Below are 10864 nucleotides of genomic sequence, written 5' to 3'. Positions count from 1 at the left end.
AAAAAATTGTAGCACAAAACACAGTGGCAGTAAAAGTACTAGTATTTGTTACATACTTCAACGAATAGTTTTTTGTTAGAGTACACGACATTATATTTCACATACAGCCTTTGTCTTATTTACTGAGTATAGTTTGGATAGGCTAACTACTGGACAAGAGGGTCTTAAGACGCGCGCCACCGTCTGTAGCTCAGTGAAAGCGCGCGCGCGCGAGAGAGAGAACGAGAGAGCGAGATAGAGAGAGAGAGCGAGCGAGAAGGCGAGCGAGAGAGAGAGAGAGAGAGAGAGAGAGAGAGAGAGAGAGAGAGAGAGCAAATAAGGCTCAGCGGCGGCAGCAGCATCAACGCATCTGCGCGTCTCCGAGCTGCCTCGTCTCGGGCCAATCAATCCCTCAGCCCAGTTACCGATTGAGATTTAACAGCGGCTTTGGATCTTAACGAGCCTTCTCCATCCTCGTCGACAGCTCTGCTTCAGCCCCCGTTCGCTTGACTACCGGTTCCATTTATATCTAGACAGTTTCTTGAATTTTTAATGGGAAATGGCGATGTTTGCTCAGTCCTCCGGTCTGTTGTGCCTCCTCTCCGCTCAAACTGTGCTGTTCCTCAGCCTCTCTTCACCGGGAACGGCGACGCTCCTCTTTCCTCAGCACTACACGTAAGTACCTCAGGAAGCGCGACGCGTCGAACGCGAGCGTTTCACAGCGTCCCAGTTTCGCGAGGCACTAAAGATATCTCCATTAACGCGGACGTCTGTTTTTATTTTTAATCACCGCTCATATTTGTAGTCTTAAGCAATTCTGCATGATTGTTTACCATTTCCAGGGAGGTTAGTCGTATCGAAACAGGCGTGACAGCAGAACGGCGATAGTTAGTGCTTCAGCGTAGATGTATTTGTAGTCGCGTGCTGTTTTATCTCATGTTACCGAGCACGGATACAGTAACGACTGGAGAGTGTTACTTTTTGACGGAAGCGCATCACTCAAACGGGTTTTTATTATTGTATTGATTGCTATTAGATGCAGGATTCCCACAGTCGTGAATAAACTTAAGACATCAGGGAATTTAAAAAAATGCTGTTTTATAGTCGAGGGAAAGTCATTTTAGGATTGTTTATCTAGTTCCGCTCAGATCCAAAATGATATACATAATTTTTTTTTTTTTTTTTTTTGTGAGTGCATTGTCTGTAAAATGATAAAGTCTTTGGACATAAGGGCTGAGAACCCTCTAACTTGTTTCTTTTAAACGCAAGTTAGTTTTGGTTATACCCTGTTATTATAGTCTCTGGTTGAATTTAGACACAGAGAGCATGATGAATTTCTGTATCAAGTGACCCGTTTGATATTGAATATTGCTTATAAACTACCCATGATAAGTGCCTGGAGGACAATTTCTTCAAGCATCAACTTTGTCTGCGATGTTTCCTTAAAATTAGACAACTGTTGACATACAGTAAGAAAATGTGGTTTTCTCTGAATTTAATGCATTTATTGCTGTTTAAGAGAAACTATTTTGATTTTAAGTAGACCTCTTTTGAGATTTTTCCTTACTTTGGTTGAATCAGTTTTCAATCAGTTTCCCCCTTATTTCTCCAAAAACTGCATTCGATTTCTAATGCATTTAGTCTGATATGCAAGTATACCACCATTCATGAAGATTAGAATTGGTTGTTGCATTGTACAAAGGTGTAATGCAGCATACTATCATTTTTGTTTGCCTCGAAGGCATGTAAGGCGTCTCATTTTTGTGCTGTGCACCAGCCGCTTTCTGAAGTGAGGGTGTTGGGTCCATGCCAGTTGTGTGCTCGTATGGGGCAGAGGCTGGATTTGTCCGCTGTTTGCCCACACATGCCAGTCCTCAGTGGATTATCTAGTCTCTCATGCTGTATGAAATTATAGAAATCTGATGCCGTTTATGTAAGGTTTTACGTAATGTGAAATGAAGTTGTGTGTCATCTTGTTGACATTTGCAGCTAAAAATGATATCTCTCTTATATTGGAAATTATACATGCAGTGGTTTTCTCAGCTCAACTGGTGGGTTGCAATCCCAAAATAGGTCGCAAGTCTGTACAGATAGGGTTGCAATACTGCAGATAACTGTGATCAGGCATAGTTTGGATAGTATAACATAGACATTATTAACTTTTAATTAAGAGGAGAAAACTATTTGTATGTCTTAGGTTGTTGATGTTAAACATTTTTGTTACAATTTGGCTACTCGGTGTTAAAAAAAAAAAAAAAAGTATGTATAATTTATATAATGCAATTGGTTATTTTATCCTCACTGTTTGAGGCAAGTATCACTGTGTTTTTAATAATAATAGTTGTATTTTAGACCATGATAATGATACATTTCTGTACAATTTTAGACATTTGTACAATTTTATAAATATCCCTCCTTATGTTTTTTGTAGTATTTTGTCTGGGCGTTATATCAGAATTTTATATAAATTTAATAAAGACGTATTCCATGCTTGGCACGATAATAACTAACCTATAGGTGTTTGAATTATTCCTGCCTTGCATGAGAACGGTGTCGTGCATTTGAAAGGATTGTTTCACTTTGCAAACAGCGCAGCATATGTAATCTGTCAACCTTGATAAGCGACGTCTATCAACCTGTCAGAAGCACAGAGACGCTGCCAGAGAACAAATAGTCCATGTCGGGATAGTATAATGCCTAAATGGTACATTAGGCTGGTTTTCAACTCCTCTACGTTAATAACTGATAATCTTCATAATACGCTGATATAGACTGTCTTTTTGCTCTCTCTGTTAGTGTGTTTTCTGCTCGCGGTGTTGTGGCCTGTAGTCACAGAGATTTGTCACGCTTATTTTACACAGTGCTTTGAGCCTTGAGGCCTGCTCCTCTTTACCAAACCCAGTCAGTAAGCTAGCATGACCACCATGGAGAAGGATTTAACAAAAGCAAAAAAGAAATACAAATCTATCAATAACCAAAACCAAATCATGCTTATGTTTATCAAAGCCTATCCCATTCAGTGTTTTAATCTTATAAAGGTGATAATAGACATGTTGTGGTATGTTTTCTTTTTTCATATTTTTCAACCACGGTTTTAGTGGCATAAAAGAAAGTGGCTGCCATGTTGTTTTTAAAGCTTTGTTCCAAAACCTAGTGAGCTGCCTACGTTGGCAGTCTTTTAAGGCATCATATGCACATTACTGACAAGGAGGCTATTTTGATATATTGGTCATTAATATGGTGGACAAAGCAAGAGAAATATTGATTTGAAAATGTTTTTCTTTCTTTATCAAAATATTGTAATTTTAATCTAATTCAAATATGTATGTTGGTGCCTCTGTAAAACATTTCAAATTTCTCAGGTATGAAGTTCCTTTGTCAAGTATGCTTCCTTGTAAGGCAACAAGACAGCTTACTAGATTATAAGAAGCTCACTTGTTTTGAAACAGAGCCTAAATGGCATAAAATCCTTATCGTTAAATCATACACACAAAATTGAGTTAATCGTGTTGTGTAGGTCAAACAGGTCAACCCAAAAATCTCCTTACTGATAACAATTAAGGGTGTTTTGTGTTACAGATTTGCATCATGATGATGCAATTTGAGTGAGAGACATGCGTTCTCGTGGTACCGATTACCTCCAGGCACATGGCAAGCTGGTTAATGGCTAAATGACTCAGCATTTAAATAATTAATTTGGAGAGGAAAGTAACCTCCTCTTAGTGACAGAGTCTCCTGTCTTTCAGGTTTTTTTTTTTTTTTTTCATTCAGATATAGCTTTGGGCTCACAGTTTGAAAGACTTGTGGGTATGGTTGTGCACCTTTTAAATAAACTTTAAATGTAAAACTTGTCTTGTTTTCAATTTTAATTTAATCTAACATGATCCAGTGAATAAATATCATAATTGGTTAATTGTTTTGTCACAACACTCTTTGAATTCCAATTCAGTGTATTCCCTTTCCTGTCCAAGGTCCTGTGAGGGTGTGGCCAATTCAAATTCCAGTTAATGCATTGAAATTAGGAGTCAGTTCTTACAATATATAAAGAATTTCACCACATTTTTAATTCTTAGTGTTATTAGTGCACTACAAATGTGTAGAAACTATTTTTACTTTGTAATTAGTAGTAAGCTTTACAGTTAACTGCAAAAACAGCAACACATTGAATTGGATATGAATTTAGGTTGAAAGTTAAATAAGTGAGTCACGTGATGTGCTCATGAACCTAGTCACATTCGAGTAGAGCTCCGTACGTTTGGCCTCTTTTTGCTGATTTTTTTTTTTTTTTTCTTCATTGTTTCAAGTTTTATTCATTGGTGGTGCTTTCCCTGATGGCATGCAGTCGTAAACAGCAGGAGTTGTCTCCTTCGGGTTCTCTGATTAAGAAGAAATCCAAGCCACCGACCGCAAACGATACGATGGACAAGATGGCGAACACTGTTACACACTTTGAGGACTTTCTACTAAGGACAGAGTTGACGACGATGTGGAACGAGTTCGCTTCTCACATGTCAGTTGTTCAGTCGCTATGCTCTAAACTGGATCTTCTTACAGGGGAGATGAGAGAACAAAAAGTCGTCGCAGATCACGATAGACAAGTTGCCGCGCTCGTGCAACAGGTTGTGGATTTACAGGATCGCAATAGGCGCAGCAATCTGCATCTGGTCGGATTGCCTGAAGGTTCCGAAAAGGATGACCCTATGGGCTTTTTGAAAAGATCGCTACCGACGTGGCTCCCATCTCTGGCGGGCAAAGAGATTGAAGTGGAGCGAGCGCATCGCGTGTACACAAGGCTCTCCTCAGATCGTGCTAAACCACAGGTTATCATCTTTAAGCTGCTGTGGTACACGGACAGGGAGCTCATTCTGCGGGCCGCCAGACTTCATGCCCCGGTGAAAACATCCGACGGAGCAACGCTGTCTTTCCAGATTTTTCTTCGGTCACTGCAAAAAGTAGTGCATTTGCACCAATTAGGAAGGAGATGAGAGACGCTGGCATCCAGAATTTTCTCCTTTATTCTGCAATGCTGAAGGTCATTCTCAATCAAGGTGAATCTAAAATGCTACACTCCCCAGAAGAAGCAAGAGATTTTGTCATATCCCATTCATCCACCAACTCTCAGTGAACCTCAGCTGGACATTTGCTGTCTAATCGCAGAAGAGATGCTCTAAATGGTTAGGTGTCTGTGTCTTTCACTGTTCACTTTAATGTTCACTTAATTCATAGTTCATTGTGCATGCAGTATCGCTTACTGATTATGATATTTTATTTTAGTTGTATTCTTGATCTCTCTCTCTCTCTCTCTCTCTCTCTCTCTCTCTCTCTCTCTCTCTCTCTCTCTCTCTCTCTCTCTCTCTCTCTTCTCTTCTTTTTTTTTTTTTTTTTTTTTTTAAATAGAAATACTACCTAGTCAATATGTGACTATGGGGCCAAATGTTGGTGCTACAGTTATGTGCAGGGTTTTGTCGACGCCAAGGACCATATTAAGGGGTGCTAGCAGATCAAGGTTTGTTCTTGGTTTGATCTGCCATAGTTCATGGGAATGTTTTTGTTTTTTTGAATGGTAACGTGGGGGGTGGTTTAATGGTAGACTCAACTGGTTGTATTCTCAAACTTGTATTTTGTCTTATTATGCAGTAATTCTGTTTGATACCTATGACTGACCTTAATATTCTGAGTTGTAATATTACTGACCTAAATGACCCTCACAAATTTACAGGTTTTCTGGATTTTTTGTGAAGAAGAAAGATTGATATAGTGTTAGTTCAAGAATCCCATTTGAAAGAGGAGGATATACACAGGTATAACAAGTTTTATGACGTGGTATCTTACTCATCTTCAGATACTAAAACCAAGGGTGTCCTAATATTGGTGCGGAGGACTTTAAATATTACTATTTTAGAGAAAGGTTGTGATACAGATGGTAGAATAACACATAAAAACAATAGTGGAGAATAGGAATATTGTATTTCTCTCAGTTTATGCCCCTTGTACTCCTGACCAGAATCTGACTAGAGATAATCAGCGTTGTTTCTCAGACAATACACTCAGTAAAACCATGGCAGTTAGGTCTGAACTCAATTCATTACTGAGATCCAGGCAGAATTCCTGATCCAAAGATCCAGACAGAATTATTATTATCTAGGGAGTAGACCAAGCCACCTTTTAGCCCTAAGATTACGCAACAATAAAAAGTTTGCTAATATTTCAGCAGTGAAATCCTAATCTGGGCTCGTTATGACAGACCCAAAATACATTAATATCGCCTTTCACTCTTTTTACTCTAACCTCTACCGCTGATGGTGACCCTGACTCTTTTGCATCTTTTCTGTCCAACCTTGATTTACCTAGGCTGTCAGATTCAGAATACCTGGCTGAACCGATCTCTCTTCAGGAGCTGGAGTCAGCAATTCGATTTATGAAAAAGGGGAAATCCCCAGGCATAGATGGCATTCCAATCGAGTTGTATACTACTTTTTGGTCGTATTTAGGCCCCCTCATGTTAGATATGATACATTTTTCAGTTACTCAAGGCTCATTTCACCCATCCATTAATATAGCTGTTATTTCTCTCTTGTTAAAAGAAAGATCCGACTTCCTGTTCTAGTTACCGGCCACTTTCTTTGATAGGGACTGATGTTAAATTATATGCTTAAGTACTATCTCGTCTAGAGAAATTTATGAATAGGCTAGTTCATCATGACCAAACCGGATTCATTAAATCTCGCTCAGCTTCAGATAACTTACGCAGGTTATATCATTATTAATTCAAATAATAGTTTGTCTTCCCCTTGCACAGTATTATCTCTAGATGCGATTGAAAGCTTTCGACCAGCTAGAATGGAAATATTTATGGGCGGTTCTACAGCATCTGGGTCTGGGATCGAGTTTCATAAATATGATAAAAGTTCTGTTTGTCAATCCAGCAGGCACTGTTCTCACAGGTGCTGTTCGCTCTAACCCATTCGTTATACATCGAGATACTCGTCAGGGTTGCCCGCTGTCTCCTCTGTTATTTGCCCTATCCTTGGAACCCTTAGCTCAAGCAGTCCGACAATCTGAAACTATTTCTCCCATAAATAAACTGAGTACTCATCATATTTCTTTGTTTGCTGATGATATCTTATTGTTTTTGGAGAAGCCGTCACATTCTATTCCTCATGTGCTGAATTTATTTGACCATTTTGGATCTCTCTCTAGGTTTAAAATTAATTGGAGTAAGTCATGTTTACGTCCCCTCAATTCTAAAATCGATTCCCTTTCTATATCTATTCCATTGGTTCAAAACTTTAAATACTTGGGGATAGATGTTTTTCCTTCCCTGCAGGAAATCATCTCAAAAACTATAATGGTATTCTAGCCAAAGTATCCTCAGATTTGGAAAATTGGTCTCGTCTTCCTACTTCTTTTCAGGCCCGTATATCGGTGATTTAAAATGAATGTTCTCCCACGTATTTATTTTCTTCCATGATTCCTCTCGCTCCACCGGTTGGCTACTGGAATAAACTAGATGCATGTGTTTCACGGTGTATATATGGGATGGGAAACATCCTCGTATTAAACTGACTACCTTACAACGATGTAGATTACATGGAGGTCTTTCTTTCCCTAATTTTAGACCGTATGCTCAAGCCTTTTCCCTCCGCCCTTTAGCAGTTTGGTTTGATCCTGACGCTCCTGTGTCTTGGAGAGCAATCTATTGTTTATCCGTATAAATGGAAGCATCTTGTTTTTTTGGGAGTTCTGCTTAGGCAGTATAAATCTCGGTTTGGTCCCATTGTAACCCACCTCTTCTCCACATGGAGGGATGTTGAAAGACGTTCACAACTAGTTACAAAATGTGTTACAAGTGCCCCTCTCGCTCACCTTTTTGGACTGAGCTCTCACTGGACCTATCATATTTGTTGGGTACATTGATATGTGAAAATCTTCAATATCCAAAGATACCCTAAACTAAGCTACTCTCACTAGCAAAAACAAAAAGTACAACAAGTGAGGCACGCCCCTTACCTAGTGTATTTAACAATCATTCACTACAGAATGTAAAATGTAGATCACGTGATATTCTTACCTTTCCTCCCCTTCTCTCCCATTTATATACATACAAATGAAATTTACACAAAGATAAGATGAAGCTTAATATACAGAAACGCACGCAAACATATGGAACAATAGCTTAACCCACAGTATACAAATTTAGCATTAGCTAAACACAATCATAAAACAACTAGCAACAGACACAAGCAAGACATCTGCCGCATTGTCTCAGCGTCTTCCTTTTATAGATCCAGCTGGTCACTAATTAGGACGAGACGGATGACATCATCTCCTCCAACGATGATTGGCAGGGAGCAGGACCAATGGCGTAGCACTAAAAAAGTAAAGACAAACAGAGAAACAAAAAGATGAGAAGAAACCACAACAAAACTGCACCAGCCGTAACACCGTCCAACAAAGATCTTTACTGTTAGCTGCTCTCACAGCAGCAAAAACATTGTTGGTCAACCGTTGGAATCCTCCTCACACAATGGACAGACGAACCTGGACTGTGTATTTGTTGGACATTATCTCAATGGAACTCTCTACTTCTCGTATACATGGATCTAACGTGAAAACTGTTAATTCATGCAATTCAGCTTTTAGTGTTTTCTTTTCTAAAATCTTTGTAAATTATTTTATTATTTCTTTATCTATTATTTTATTTTTATTATTTTTAAGTCTACCAGGGGGTGAGATGAGTTGGGGTGGGTTCTAAATTTGTACAGCTGCTTATTGTTTTGTACTACTGTTCCACAGAATAAAATTCAATAAACAGTTGTTAACAAAAGAGTGAAATATTTTCTCATAAAACATAACTTTACAGTGTAGTAGTATATCACAGTCCTGAATGGCATTTATTTATTGCATATTTTATAACATTGATATAAATTATGCCAATGATGAAGTTTACACTTGGTTAAATAAAGACAAGGCCATGTGATATTTAAAATTAGAATTTAGTTTTTTTTTTTTTTATCTGTAAATTAAGCTGTGTACAGACTTTATAAAATAGTCAAAAAATACTGCCGGTCTGTGTTTATGTCTTAGTGCGCTCTCCATGGTGCTGAAAGGTCACCGTTCAACCACATTTACATGCGTGCTGGGAATTTGAGCTTTTTCTTCGAAGAAAAGCAATCATACATGAACAAACCTTTTTTTTGCTTAAAAAAAAAAAGCCTGTAAGGATGAAATGTCAGCCATGCACTCAGTTTTTTTTGTTTTCTGTTATAAAATGATGAGCATCGTCTGTAGAGCTTGTGTAGAATGAGGTTACTGTGCCAGGATCAGTATACGAGTCACAGACAGTAATTAGTGTAGGCACTAAAGTTTAATTTAGGTTATTTTTGATACTGAACACAGTAAAATAGCCTATAGCATATTTAGCATTAGTGTGAGGTTTTTGTCCTGTCTAACATGCTTTAGGCACCAGTTTTGTGATTGTTTTCGATATTTGCTATTCCTAATCTCCCTTTCTGTTACATGTGCTGTGAAGATGAAACCCTGCCTCTCTGGATCTTACTGCTGGTTTTGTGGTTTTTAACTTCAAAAACGTGATATTTGAAAAGAGAAGTTGTAAAAAGCAATAGAGCAGGGCCAGTTGAGAAAAGTAACATTTATCCTGTAGGGTCAGTGCTGAGGTTTTTATGGCTTTTCTTTTGACAATTTTATATAATAATAATAATATAAATATAATAATAGTATTAGTAATGCTAATATAAATAGTAATGGAATTTAAATTCTTCAAGTAGGACCTAATAATAATATATATATATATATATACATATATACACACAGTATAGTAAATATATTTCACAAATGTAGAAACAGAATAAGTTGGCAAAAAAATAGTGCCACTATATAAAGGCGTTTGGATGGAGTCATAAAGCATGACCTGGCACATTTTATAGCCTGTGTGAGAATAAAAGAGCAATTCTAGATTCCCGCGCATGCTGGAGATGTTGTCATTAGCGGTTAGCATCAGTACTCCCTCACTCTGAAAACCTTTATTTTTCCCTCTGTGACCTTTTCTCGGTTGACATGTTTCCTTCAACAGCGCCGTCGTCCCCGCAAACCATTTATTACCATCTCCTCCTAGATCTTTCATTAGGAGCTGTGTAATCTAAACACGCTCAATATCGTTTCTTCACTTCCTGTGTTTCTGTCAGTATCAGATCGATAGATTACAGGAATCTCCCTCTGCAGTGGCTCAGCCACTTGTATTAGCATCAGGGGTTTCTGAGGTCACAGTACTTATAATAACAGGGTTTAGCTTAGTTCGGTTAATTACGTTTGAAAAGCATGAAACATGAGCGGAAGCAGTGAGTCGCTTTTTTATGGTAAATTCTTAGCAAACTATTGGAGATGTGTTCTTGCCCGAAAGATGCTGAGTTGGCCACAGAGTGAATTGGCTTTCTTTTTCCTCGAGTGAGTTGAATCTCAGCTGCCAAAAGACATTTCACTTAACCGAATCAGCCTCTAATGGATGTTTTGTAAGATGACACTAAACCAAAGTAGCCTTCAAATCGAATTGACTATAGGTAACTGCTGCTTGTTTCCTCATTATTACCATATCTCAGTTAGGATTATTGATTTGAACGCACCCCTAATTTATAAGTATGCACGCCAGCATGCATGGACAAGTCTTTTATCCATTGCTTTCAAGGTATTTTATAATTAATGTATTACCTGGGAACTGAACCTATGAGATAACTAATATTCATAAAATAAGGGTCTTTATGCAATAAACTATATAAATCCCTTTAAAATTTTAGGATTGGGGTGCCTTGCACAAAAATCACCTTAGGGGCCACACAAAATGAGTCTTTGCGTCTAAAAATGCGAGATG

The 10864-nt window shown here is 38.2% G+C and overlaps 1 protein-coding gene across 1 annotated transcript in view; it reads left to right on the top strand.

Moving 5' to 3' along the window:
• Window positions 1-314: 314 nt before the first annotated feature.
• Window positions 315-10864, top strand: part of LOC306879692 (voltage-dependent calcium channel subunit alpha-2/delta-2-like) — a 215212-nt gene continuing 204662 nt past the window's right edge. The window contains exon 1 of the mRNA XM_079432836.1: window positions 315-654. Within this exon, the coding sequence (XP_079288962.1) occupies window positions 539-654 (116 nt within the window). The 5' untranslated portion in view covers window positions 315-538. The remainder of the gene's footprint in view (window positions 655-10864) is intronic.

The sequence above is a fragment of the Barbus barbus genome, assembly GCF_936440315.1.
Source record: "Barbus barbus genome assembly, chromosome: 13".
Taxonomy (NCBI): Eukaryota; Metazoa; Chordata; class Actinopteri; order Cypriniformes; family Cyprinidae; genus Barbus; species Barbus barbus.
Note: the sequence above shows the minus strand (reverse complement) of the source record. Positions and strands in the feature narration are given on the sequence as shown.